The sequence below is a fragment of the Quercus suber genome, unplaced genomic scaffold (genome assembly GCF_002906115.3).
Source record: "Quercus suber isolate HL8 unplaced genomic scaffold, Cork oak 2.0 scaffold_166, whole genome shotgun sequence".
Lineage (NCBI taxonomy): Eukaryota > Viridiplantae > Streptophyta > Magnoliopsida > Fagales > Fagaceae > Quercus > Quercus suber.
In genome coordinates this window covers 78,297-92,297 of record NW_027069627.1, presented here as the reverse complement: position 1 = coordinate 92,297, position 14,001 = coordinate 78,297, and the positions used below count along the sequence as shown (strand labels likewise).

The 14,001-nt window shown below is 32.3% G+C and overlaps 2 protein-coding genes across 2 annotated transcripts; one reads left to right on the top strand and one right to left on the bottom strand.

The window, feature by feature from the left end:
* Positions 1-7: 7 nt before the first annotated feature.
* LOC136069396 (psbP domain-containing protein 2, chloroplastic-like) lies at positions 8-3,142 on the bottom strand. The gene is made up of 4 exons (XM_065777861.1): positions 2,730-3,142; positions 2,270-2,425; positions 778-1,102; positions 8-342 (listed from the first exon to the last, which is right to left on the bottom strand). The coding sequence occupies exons 1-3, from the start codon at positions 3,117-3,119 to the stop codon at positions 842-844; spliced, it is 807 nt and encodes a 268-aa protein (XP_065633933.1). The 5' UTR covers positions 3,120-3,142; the 3' UTR covers positions 8-342; positions 778-841.
* Positions 3,143-6,587: 3,445 nt separating this feature from the next.
* Positions 6,588-9,750, top strand: LOC112032809 (psbP domain-containing protein 2, chloroplastic). The gene is made up of 4 exons (XM_024065581.2): positions 6,588-7,000; positions 7,305-7,460; positions 8,626-8,950; positions 9,386-9,750. Exons 1-3 carry the CDS (start codon positions 6,611-6,613, stop codon positions 8,884-8,886), a joined length of 807 nt encoding a protein of 268 aa, XP_023921349.1. The 5' UTR covers positions 6,588-6,610; the 3' UTR covers positions 8,887-8,950; positions 9,386-9,750.
* The last annotated feature ends 4,251 nt before the right edge of the window (positions 9,751-14,001 follow it).

Below are 14,001 nucleotides of genomic sequence, written 5' to 3'. Positions count from 1 at the left end.
TTGTTGTTGTTGTTGTTGTTGAAAGAATGGCCAATAAACTTGGAATACATGATACAATTTACAAAAAGCCTAGAGGCATTTGCTGAAGAAATCTTGAATAAGAAATATTAGACAAAAATAGCACACCAGTGTTACTTTACAACTTAAGCCCACTTAACTGATTTCATATTAACAAAAATGAATAATCAGGGATTTAGAGATACCCGTCATAATCTTCTCATAACTTGAAAGGATGGTTAAATCCTTAAAGGATGATTCTTCTCTTGATGAATGCCACAAAAGATACTTTTCTGCCATTTGAATCCACCAGCAAAGGTTACCTCCATTCTAGAGCATTTCCATCTGAATAAAAAAAATCGATTGGTGAACCAAGATGTATTTCTAAATGGGGTCGACTACGTAGTGTGATTATTCGCATATTTTAAGTTATTTTCATGGCCCAAGTGAATGAATCATGTAGTAGACCAATAACTTCTATAACTATGAATATATGCATGCATATATGTATCAGTTATATTTATCTATGAATGTTATGTCTAGATCTCACTAGTGGAATCCACAAGAGTATTGGCAACAAGTTTTCAACACTACCTCATCTTTTTTTCCTTTGATTTCAGTAATGAATATTTAAGCTAGAACTGAACTGGGGAAAAAATTGTAGTAGGCTTTAATCATGTCAATGTGGTTTCAGAACACTCATTTACTACTTCATCAAGCAAGCTTCCAATATCCTTGCTTCCAACAGAAACTGAATACAAGACAAGTGATTGGCATTACCTTTGCTTTTGAAGATCAAGCAAAGATAAAAAAAAATGAAGATTCCATGACACATGTTGCGATTTTATGTCTGGGGTGCTGCATCAAAGGAATGAAGAACTTGCTCCAACATCATTCTGGTGTGGACATCAAGAGGACTATCTGGTTTGTCTGAGTGAGTAATATTTAAGAGGTAGAGTTTCTTAGAGGCCACAAATACAGCTGAGAAGATCCTTTTCATCCCTCCCCTGGTGCTGTCAACCTTATACTCAAACTCATACACTTGTGAGCCTCCCTGGCCAGATCTCTCTGCAACTGAAATCACCTCAGCATCATTTGTACTTTCCTATATGAGAAAAGGACTCATGACTGTTTTCCTTGAATTTCCTTATATAACAAGAGAACTGTTGAAAAAAAAAAAAAAAAAGAGAGAGAGAAGAGATGCAGCAAACTCAACCAAGCATAATTTAGCCATGACTCATAAAAAAACATCCAAGGACTATTACTGAGGTGGCACATGCATGACTTTAATTGTTTCTCCAACTGAAACTTCCTATGTTCTGTTCTGACATTCAATCCGCCAATCAGTCATATATATAGCACTTTACACCCAAAAGAAGTCAAATGATAGATAACAGACCAGCGAAGCCTTTTGGGTCCCCAAAGTGGAATTGGTATAAAATAAGGGTTAATCATGCTCAAAAGAACATGGGTAAAATAAGTGAAAATATCTGGATTGATGAAAGAACCTAATGTAAACTTTCTGTCATAGAAGCTTTACTTGTCCCCTTCCAATTGTTTCAACTGATACTTGTAAAAGAAACATGATTTTGGATTGGTAAGTTACACAAGCATCCAATGGATCTTGAAGCAATTAACCATTTCAAGCTATCCAAATGAAAGTTCTTCCTCTTATTTAAACCAACCATATATTTAAAAATCCTTTCCATTCAAAAGTTGAAAATATTTACACCAAATAATCACTAGTGATTACATCCAAGCATGAAGCATAAAGTTATCTTGAAAGAATAAAGATATTTGCATTTGCATTGAGATGGATAGAGCCATAGTGCTGCTTCAATTACCAACCAAATTTTACACACAACAAAAAAGATCAAGTTGTGTTTCAATCTTAAGCAGGCAGTGCAATTAGAGTTATAAACCAAAATGAAAACATCTGGAACACCTTGTCCTTGAGGTGTTAATTAAGCAAGAAAAACACAGAAATATTAATTAACCTAGTGAAAAAGTGAAACAACAGCCAGAAGTGCTCGCACAAAACTAAAGCAAATGTCTCCCTCTAATTATGAAAATATCTAATCTTTAAAAATGTGGTTTTACCATTTTATTGCCCATCCTATTCTTTTTTTCACGTGTCCATTTGGATTTGCTTTTACCATTTCACTAAGAATCAACAAAGAACTTCATTCAATTTAAATCTCCTTTCTTCCACATTTGAAGCAATTACATACAATACCCACCAGAAAGCAGCATTTAAACAAAAAAAAGTTACCTTGCGCCTTTCGGCCTGTATAAGCTTTTCGGCTACAAATTGAGGAGTCCCAAACTCTCCAAGGCTTGTAAGACGAACTGGGTTTACCACAACCCCAACATTGTTACTTCCCTTATTAGCCTCTTCAAACAGAACAGTTGCCCCTGCCTTATCAACCTATCCACACAAAACCAACCTCAATTATACAAACAACAATACTGAAAGTGTGTCTGTCTGTTGGTTTGTATGCTGATACTATAAATTACCAATTGTCCCAAAACTTAAGCTATTAGGAAATGATGAATTTAATAGGCTTTGGGAACCTCTTGCTATGAAACCATAATAAATTACCAACCGTCCCAAAAGCTTTTAAGTTCTTAGAAAATTGAATCTAATTTAATCTAACAAAAACTAGATACATTCAAAGCAAATTCACACGACACATACATGGTAGAGTAGAGTAGAGAGAGAAAGGTAGTACCTTGATCCAAGAAGAGGGTCTGAGGAGAGTGAAACCCTCCTTGGGATCTATGTACCTTTGGAGCTGCAATTCTTCAGCCAAAATGGGCTTTGTTGTCATGTTTGGCAAAAACCCATTTGAAAACAATGCAAGAATTACTAGGTTGAGGTTCCTCTTTCTCAAAAAACCAAGTTGGGTTGCTTTGTGAGTGTTGTTATTATTAATATTCAAATTCAAATAATGAGTGCTATCTGGGTTGTGCTGTTGAGTTGATGAAAGAGAAGCTTTGGGCAATGAAACTGAGAAGAGAGTTCTGGGAGAAGACATTAATGTTGGACCATATCTATCATGTTTACAGAGATTGTGGTTGTGGTAATGGCTGAAGAGAGTGAACCAAATTTGCAAAGCCATTACTTTTACTCTACTCGTTCGTTGTAGATGATGAGGGCCTTTTTAACACGTTGTTGGGCTTTTTAGCCTGCCCACAGATTTAAGGAAAATGCTAGTAGCAATAAAATAAAATAAAATAAAAACTTACATAATTTTTATCATAACTTGTTGTGTGACGATAGGAGTAATAAAATTTTAGATCCACATGAACCCATTATATTTTTTTCATCAATTACAACTCGTCACATAAAAAGTTGTGTAAGTTTTTTGATTTTAGCATTAGTCAATTAAAAAAAAATATTAGCCCTAATATGTCCATATGCATAAATAGAATGTTGTGTAAATATACATGAGCATAGTTATTGTACATTTCAAATTTTCTCAATTTTAAAATTTTTTTATATATGTTTTTGGATGATGAATGAAGAGAGTGGTTGTGGTGTGTGAAAAAACAAAAACAATTAAAAAAATTAAGAAAATTTGATATTTTAATAAAATAGAGTTTAAAATAGATAATATGTCGTGTATTTTTTAAAAAAGTGGTTAAGTAACATAGAAAACGTAGGTTCTTATACTAAAATAGACAAAAATTTGTACGATCTAATATGAATGCTCTACTTCCTCCTATGTCTTTTATGGCTTTTGTGAGATATTGGTTAAAGTGCATTAAAATGTGTTATTAAATAACATTTGTATACATTTTAAAAAATAAAGTGAGCTATACACATATATTAAAAAAGCACTCATAACCACAATGACTTATTAAAAAAAAAAAAAAAATACTCCTCAAAGTAGTTTTAAAAAAAATGAATAATCAAGATGTTATATGTTCCAAACTTCAAATCAAATTTCAATATTAACAAAAAAAAAAAAAAAAAAAAAAATACACGTTCCTTCTTAGCTTAACAATACCGGCCTAGCTCCTTTTATAGAGGTAAACGAAAAGAAAAATATCTTTTTATTTAACCATCGAATAGGAAAAAAAAACATTATATTTATTTGGCATAATCAATAAAAAAACAAATCCTAATAGAGTTCTCATTAAAAAAGAAAAAAAGTAATTATACTTTACTCCCTAAACTATACCATTTTACACTTATCCTCTTAAATTATGAAAATACACACTTATTTTCCTAATTATTACTCACATAATACTTGCTTTCTAAACTATGGGATTGCATATTTACTTACCTAAATTGTTACCTATGGAAATAAGTGTGCAATCTCATAATTTAGAGGAGTAAGTGTAAAAAAGAATATAGTTTAAAAAGGTAAGTGTGTATTATTATAGTTTAAAAGGTAAGGGTAAGAAAAATATAATTTAGTGGGGCAATGTATGATTTCAAAAAAAAAAAAAAAAATTGTATAACAATTTAGTTAAGGTAAATGAGCTCTCTAGTCTCTAGTAGATAATGCAGAACTCATACTAGCATACTACAGCATGAAAACTCATCTCAATTCTCATCGTATATACTATTACTATAACTAACTAACCTAATTCAGCTTTAAGTCATAATTACAAGTCCCCGACTTTTCGAAATTGATGGGTGGAGACTTATGCAGCGTGGGAAAACAAGTGTCACCCAATTCAAGTGGCAGCGGACCAAATTGTGAAGACAAAGAAAGTGAGAAACAGTTCGATTTCTCCAATGCTTCTTTCTATTATAAAAAACAAACACATCTTTATAATAAGGAAAATAGACCCGCAACCACAAACTCAACGAAATAACCTCTTCTTCTTTTGCCATAATCCGACCACCTTAAATTTTGCTGAAGAAATAATCAGATATTCAAAACGCCAACCAACCAAATGGCTTCTATGCTCATGCGTTTGCATTCTCACCCACCCTTCTTCTCTGTAAGTTCCAATACTTTCTTCTCTTTAATTTCCTCTACTCTTTACCATTCTGCTATATTTAAAAAAAAAAAAAAAAAAAGGATTTCTGTGAAAAATAATGAATATTGCTCAAGAAGTTCATCTGTATTTTTGATTCACTCAGCTATTCTATTTTCCAAACCAAAGAGAAGCCAAAGGGTCCATTTGTATTTGCTTCAATAATAGAAGCGTAGGCATTTCTGGGTTTTGAAGGAGAATTATAACACTTTTAGTTAAGGATTTTTTTTTTTTTTGGAGGTGGAGATGAGAGATGAAAAGGAAAGAGAATGATGTGTTGGTTCAAGTTTGGAAATGGGTACTGGAATTTATAAAATACTACTTCACATTTGATGAAATAATTGCTATAATCATATATTTGCTTGTTGCTTCTTTAAAGTCTATTTCAGTTATAAGTGGAGGCCCTTTATCTTTCAACATTGTCAAATTATTTTGTATACAGCTCCAAAGAGAAGAATTTATTTAGGTGCATTTTAGATTGGTCTAGACTACATCAAATGTTGAGTATAGAAAGAAAAAAATGTCAAAAAGGAATTGTACCAAATAGTTGAATTGAAAGCAAATAAGAACTCCATTCACAATCTTATGCGAACGTATCCGAGGAGTATATTGATAACTTTTAGTTCTCAAAATTAATGATTGGAGATTTATTATAGTGGACAAATGAAATGTACATTCCGCAGAAGCTTCTTTGAATAAAATTTCATCAAAATTCATATATGCCTATCCATTTGAGTCTACAAGAAAAGTAGTCTTTGCTGTTTGATATCTAATTTTGGAATCATTTCTCCATGAATCTGTTCAGTTGTGGATGGAATTTTTTTAATACTGAATTATTCACTTTGGATAAGCAGACCTTTTTTTTTTTTTTTTTTAATAAGTCATTGTGGTTATGAGTGCTTTTTTAATATATGTGTATAGCTCACTTTATTTTTTAAAATGTATACAAATGTTATTTAATAACACATTTTAATGCACTTTAACCAATATCTCACAAAAGCCATAAAAGACATAGGAGGAAGTAGAGCATTCATATTAGATCGTACAAATTTTTGTCTATTTTAGTATAAGAACCTACGTTTTCTATGTTACTTAACCACTTTTTTAAAAAATACACGACATATTATCTATTTTAAACTCTATTTTATTAAAATATCAAATTTTCTTAATTTTTTTAATCGTTTTTGTTTTTTCACACACCACAACCACTCTCTTCATTCATCATCCAAAAACATATATAAAAAAATTTTAAAATTGAGAAAATTTGAAATGTACAATAACTATGCTCATGTATATTTACACAACATTCTATTTATGCATATGGACATATTAGGGCTAATATTTTTTTTTAATTGACTAATGCTAAAATCAAAAAACTTACACAACTTTTTATGTGACGAGTTGTAATTGATGAAAAAAATATAATGGGTTCATGTGGATCTAAAATTTTATTACTCCTATCGTCACACAACAAGTTATGATAAAAATTATGTAAGTTTTTATTTTATTTTATTTTATTGCTACTAGCATTTTCCTTAAATCTGTGGGCAGGCTAAAAAGCCCAACAACGTGTTAAAAAGGCCCTCATCATCTACAACGAACGAGTAGAGTAAAAGTAATGGCTTTGCAAATTTGGTTCACTCTCTTCAGCCATTACCACAACCACAATCTCTGTAAACATGATAGATATGGTCCAACATTAATGTCTTCTCCCAGAACTCTCTTCTCAGTTTCATTGCCCAAAGCTTCTCTTTCATCAACTCAACAGCACAACCCAGATAGCACTCATTATTTGAATTTGAATATTAATAATAACAACACTCACAAAGCAACCCAACTTGGTTTTTTGAGAAAGAGGAACCTCAACCTAGTAATTCTTGCATTGTTTTCAAATGGGTTTTTGCCAAACATGACAACAAAGCCCATTTTGGCTGAAGAATTGCAGCTCCAAAGGTACATAGATCCCAAGGAGGGTTTCACTCTCCTCAGACCCTCTTCTTGGATCAAGGTACTACCTTTCTCTCTCTACTCTACTCTACCATGTATGTGTCGTGTGAATTTGCTTTGAATGTATCTAGTTTTTGTTAGATTAAATTAGATTCAATTTTCTAAGAACTTAAAAGCTTTTGGGACGGTTGGTAATTTATTATGGTTTCATAGCAAGAGGTTCCCAAAGCCTATTAAATTCATCATTTCCTAATAGCTTAAGTTTTGGGACAATTGGTAATTTATAGTATCAGCATACAAACCAACAGACAGACACACTTTCAGTATTGTTGTTTGTATAATTGAGGTTGGTTTTGTGTGGATAGGTTGATAAGGCAGGGGCAACTGTTCTGTTTGAAGAGGCTAATAAGGGAAGTAACAATGTTGGGGTTGTGGTAAACCCAGTTCGTCTTACAAGCCTTGGAGAGTTTGGGACTCCTCAATTTGTAGCCGAAAAGCTTATACAGGCCGAAAGGCGCAAGGTAACTTTTTTTTGTTTAAATGCTGCTTTCTGGTGGGTATTGTATGTAATTGCTTCAAATGTGGAAGAAAGGAGATTTAAATTGAATGAAGTTCTTTGTTGATTCTTAGTGAAATGGTAAAAGCAAATCCAAATGGACACGTGAAAAAAAGAATAGGATGGGCAATAAAATGGTAAAACCACATTTTTAAAGATTAGATATTTTCATAATTAGAGGGAGACATTTGCTTTAGTTTTGTGCGAGCACTTCTGGCTGTTGTTTCACTTTTTCACTAGGTTAATTAATATTTCTGTGTTTTTCTTGCTTAATTAACACCTCAAGGACAAGGTGTTCCAGATGTTTTCATTTTGGTTTATAACTCTAATTGCACTGCCTGCTTAAGATTGAAACACAACTTGATCTTTTTTGTTGTGTGTAAAATTTGGTTGGTAATTGAAGCAGCACTATGGCTCTATCCATCTCAATGCAAATGCAAATATCTTTATTCTTTCAAGATAACTTTATGCTTCATGCTTGGATGTAATCACTAGTGATTATTTGGTGTAAATATTTTCAACTTTTGAATGGAAAGGATTTTTAAATATATGGTTGGTTTAAATAAGGAAGAACTTTCATTTGGATAGCTTGAAATGGTTAATTGCTTCAAGATCCATTGGATGCTTGTGTAACTTACCAATCCAAAATCATGTTTCTTTTACAAGTATCAGTTGAAACAATTGGAAGGGGACAAGTAAAGCTTCTATGACAGAAAGTTTACATTAGGTTCTTTCATCAATCCAGATATTTTCACTTATTTTACCCATGTTCTTTTGAGCATGATTAACCCTTATTTTATACCAATTCCACTTTGGGGACCCAAAAGGCTTCGCTGGTCTGTTATCTATCATTTGACTTCTTTTGGGTGTAAAGTGCTATATATATGACTGATTGGCGGATTGAATGTCAGAACAGAACATAGGAAGTTTCAGTTGGAGAAACAATTAAAGTCATGCATGTGCCACCTCAGTAATAGTCCTTGGATGTTTTTTTATGAGTCATGGCTAAATTATGCTTGGTTGAGTTTGCTGCATCTCTTCTCTCTCTCTTTTTTTTTTTTTTTTTCAACAGTTCTCTTGTTATATAAGGAAATTCAAGGAAAACAGTCATGAGTCCTTTTCTCATATAGGAAAGTACAAATGATGCTGAGGTGATTTCAGTTGCAGAGAGATCTGGCCAGGGAGGCTCACAAGTGTATGAGTTTGAGTATAAGGTTGACAGCACCAGGGGAGGGATGAAAAGGATCTTCTCAGCTGTATTTGTGGCCTCTAAGAAACTCTACCTCTTAAATATTACTCACTCAGACAAACCAGATAGTCCTCTTGATGTCCACACCAGAATGATGTTGGAGCAAGTTCTTCATTCCTTTGATGCAGCACCCCAGACATAAAATCGCAACATGTGTCATGGAATCTTCATTTTTTTTTATCTTTGCTTGATCTTCAAAAGCAAAGGTAATGCCAATCACTTGTCTTGTATTCAGTTTATGTTGGAAGCAAGGATATTGGAAGCTTGCTTGATGAAGTAGTAAATGAGTGTTCTGAAACCACATTGACATGATTAAAGCCTACTACAATTTTTTCCCCAGTTCAGTTCTAGCTTAAATATTCATTACTGAAATCAAAGGAAAAAAAGATGAGGTAGTGTTGAAAACTTGTTGCCAATACTCTTGTGGATTCCACTAGTGAGATCTAGACATAACATTCATAGATAAATATAACTGATACATATATGCATGCATATATTCATAGTTATAGAAGTTATTGGTCTACTACATGATTCATTCACTTGGGCCATGAAAATAACTTAAAATATGCGAATAATCACACTACGTAGTCGACCCCATTTAGAAATACATCTTGGTTCACCAATCGATTTTTTTTATTCAGATGGAAATGCTCTAGAATGGAGGTAACCTTTGCTGGTGGATTCAAATGGCAGAAAAGTATCTTTTGTGGCATTCATCAAGAGAAGAATCATCCTTTAAGGATTTAACCATCCTTTCAAGTTATGAGAAGATTATGACGGGTATCTCTAAATCCCTGATTATTCATTTTTGTTAATATGAAATCAGTTAAGTGGGCTTAAGTTGTAAAGTAACACTGGTGTGCTATTTTTGTCTAATATTTCTTATTCAAGATTTCTTCAGCAAATGCCTCTAGGCTTTTTGTAAATTGTATCATGTATTCCAAGTTTATTGGCCATTCTTTCAACAACAACAACAACAACAACAACAAAAAAAGGTTTATTTCAAGTTTGTTGGCTCGTGCTGTGGTGGTTAGTTGTAACATCCATATTTATAGCTACTAGTGCTACGATCCCTATTGTTATTATTGATGTAGAACAAGTTTGATACTAAAACTGATGCAGTACAAAATTCTCTAAAGAAGTTTGCAAGAAAAAAAAAACTGAAAAATATGATAAATTTATAAATCAACACCTACGCTTATTTGGAATCTGCATCAAGTGGGATATTAAACCTAGAAATTGGCATCTAGGGTTGGCTAAAGTTGAACCATTAGAAAATTCCAACTTAGATTTTATTTGTCATAAACTTGTCTCCATATGAGTACATTAACATGCATATATAGACTATCAGGACTAAATTCTAATTCTAATGCCTTGGGTAAAAGCCTAATTATTGAATATGAAAGTAATCTTGGTTCTAAGAAATTAAATAAAATACTAATACCTAATTAGTCAATAGGAACTAAGAAAAAAATATATAATTGACCTCTAAAATTAAATAAAACTAAATTAAAATAACATCCTATTTGCATTTCCCACATCAGATTAAATATCTAGTGCAACTTGTTGCCTAATTGACCATGTTTTAATTATGTCAAATATCATTGCCGACTGAAGTAATATAAAAAAGACTTGTCTTGGGCACACACGAGGATTAAAAGCCTGGTGGACCATTGGATTTCACATTGCACCAAGTCTTGTCTTGATAGTTGAAGTATTCAAATTATGTGCTTAAAGATTAAATATAAGATCGAATATTCAATCAAGAATCAAAATCTTCCCAACCTAACAGTGACATTAAAATTACTCAATAGGAAATTTTATTAATTGAAAAAAGATCATTGCATCTTCGGATTCTAGCAAACCAAAAATATCCACAAAGTCTTAATGCCAATTTCAAACGATGGAATTTTGATACACTTTTCATAAGAATAAAGAGGTGCCTTAGTTGATGAGCCATATAGAGCCATCAAGCTGAGGAGACATCTAATTGAATACTAATAAGTAATAAGTAATGAAATTAAATAAAATGTAAATTGATTTTTTTTGCAATTTTTAGAAAATACAAAGGACTCGTGGCGGAAACTTAGGCCTTTAGTAGTTTAGTTTAGTATAACCAAATGACATACAATGAGGGGTTTTTAGGGGTTGAACTTCTCTGAATTTTGACTTAACCATAATAATTAATGAGATTAATTATAATATTAATTTATTTTTTAGATTAAACAATATTTAAAAAAAATTAAAGGACAATAGTGGATTTGGGCCTTTGAGCTTCAATTTTTATATTTAAACCAAAAATGACTAAAATACCCCTGAAACCTAAAAATGATCAAAATATCCCCCAAAACCCATAAATGACCAAAATACCCTGAAACCCAAAAAATGACCAAAATACCCCAAAACCTAAAAATGACCAAAATACCCCATAAACGCAAAAAAATGTCCAAAATACCTCCAAAACCTAAAAAATTACTAAAATACCTCTGAAACCTAAAAAATTGCCAAAATAACCTCGAAGCCTAAAAATTGAGCAAAATAACCCTGAAAACTAAAAATGACCAAAATACTCCCGAAACTTCAAAAATGGCCAAAATAACCACGAAGTCTAAAAATTGACCAAAATAACCTAAAACCTGAAAATGACCAAAATACCCCAAAACCTAAAAATGACCAAAATACCCATAACCCAAAAAATGTCCAAAATACCTCCAAAACATAAAAAATTACTAAAATACCTCTGGAACTAAAAATGGCCAAAATAACCTCGAAGCCTAAAATTGACCAAAATAACCCTGAAAACTGAAAATGACCAAAATACTCCCGAAACTTCAAAAATGGCCAAAATAACCACGAAGTCTAAAAATTGACCAAAATAACCTAGAAACTTGAAAATGACCAAAATACCCCCAAAACCTAAAAATGACCAAAATACCTCCAAAACCTAAAAAATTACTAAAATACCTCTGTAACCTAAAAAATGGCCAAACTAACCTTGAAGCCTAAAAATTGACCAAAATAACCCTGAAAACTAAAAATGACCAAAATACTTCCGAAACTTCAAAAATAGCCAAAATAACCATGAAGTCTAAAAATTGACAAAAATAACCTAGAAACCTAAAAATGACCAAAATAGCCCTAAACCCAAAAAATGACCAAAATACCTCCAAACCTAAAAAATTACTAAAATACCTCTAAAACCTAAAAAATGACCAAAATAACCTCGAAGCCTAAAAATTGACCAAAATAACCTTGAAAACTAAAAATGACCAAAATACTCCCGAAACTTCAAAAATGGCCAAAATAACCACGAAGTCTAAAAATTGACCAAAATAACCTAGAAACCTAAAAATGACCAAAATAGCCCCTAAACCTAAAAATGACCAAAATACCCCTTAAACCTAAAAAATAATCGATGTACCTTCGAAACCTAAAAATTAACTGAAATACCCCTTGAAACCTAAAAAATGACAAAAAAAGCCCCTTAAATATGTAAGTCGATAAAAATACACCCTAAACCTAAAAAATTATCAAAATCCCCTGTAAAACTAAAAAATGACCAAAATATTCATAAACCTAAAAAATGACTAAGATACCCCAAACCCCTATTTTGGTAATTTTAGAGGCTTCGAGTGTATTTTGTTCATCTTATAGGATTAGTTGTATGTTGGTCATTTTAGATATTTTGAGGGGTATTTTGGTCGTTTTATAGGTTTAGAGGTATTTTGGTCGTTTTAGACGTTTCAGGGTATTTTTGGAAATTTTAGAGGTTTCACGTTGTTTGTGGCCATTTTAGCGGTTTTGGGTTTATTTGGGTCATTTCAAGGTTTAGGGGTATTTTCGTCACTTTAGAGGTTTGAGGGTATTTTGGTCATTTTTTAGGTTTAAGGGGTATTTTGGTCACTTTTTAGTTTAAGGGGTATTTTGGTCACTTTTTAGATTTAGGGGTATTTTGGTCATTTTTAGGTTTCGAGGTTATTTTTGTCAATTTTTAGACTTCGGGGTTATTTTGGTCATTTTTTGGTTCCAAGGTTATTTTGATCATTTTTAGGTTTCTAGGTTATTTTGATCAATTTTTAGGCTTCGGGGTTATTTTGGCTAATTTTTAGGTTTCGAGGGTATTTTAATCATTTTTAAGGTTTCGAGGGTATTTTGGTCATTTTTTAGGTTTTAGGGTTATTTTGGTTATTTTTTAGACTTCAGGGTTATTTTGGCCGTTTTTTAGGTTTCGGAGGTATTTTGGTAATTTTTAGGTTTCTTGGTATTTTGGTCATTTTTTGGATTTCAGGGGTATTTTGGTCATTTTTAGGTTTCGGCGGTATTTTGGTAATTTTTGGATTTTAGGAGTATTTTGGTCATTTTTTGGATTTTAGGGGTATTTTGGTCATTTTTGGGTTTTAGGGGTATTTTGGTCATTTTTAGGTCTCGGGGGTATTTTGGTATTTTTTTTTTGGGTTTCGGGGGTATTTTGGTCATTTTTTGGATTTCAAGGGTATTTTGATCATTTTAAGGTTTCGGGGTATTTTGGTCATTTTTAGGTTTCGAGGGTATTTTGGTCATTTTTGGGTTTCGGGGTATTTTGGTTTTTTTTTTTTGGGTTTCGGGGGTATTTTGGTCATTTTTTGGATTTCAAGGGTATTTTGGTCATTTTTAGGTTTCGGGGTATTTTGGTCATTTTTAGGGTTTTAGGGGTATTTTGATCATTTTTAGGTTTTGAGGGTATTTTGGTTATTTTTGGGTTTCAGGGGTATTTTGGTCATTTTTAGGTTTCGAGGGTATTTTGGTCATTTTTGGGTTTCGGGGGTATTTTGGTATTTTTTTTTTGGGTTTCGGGGTATTTTGGTCATTTTTTGGATTTCAAGGGTATTTTGGTCATTTTTAGGTTTCGGGGGTATTTTGGTCATTTTTAGGTTTTTGGGGTATTTTGGTCATTTTTTGGGTTTTAGAGGTATTTTGGTCTTTTTTGAGTTTCAAGGGTATTTTGGTCTTTTTTTGGTTTTCAGGAGTATTTTGGTCATTTTTTGGGTTTATGTGTTATTTTGGTCATTTTTTAGGTTGAGGGGGTATTTTGGTAATTTTAGTAGTTTTGGGGTTGGGTAATTGGGTACCCAATTAAAACCCAATAAACATTAGTGTTAATTGGGTTTAATTGGGTTAATACCCATTTAACCCAACTAATAATTGGGTGGGTTTGGGTTTATTTTAAGTGGGTGGGTTTGGGTGGGCAAATGGGTTTGGGTTGATTTTGCCACCCCTA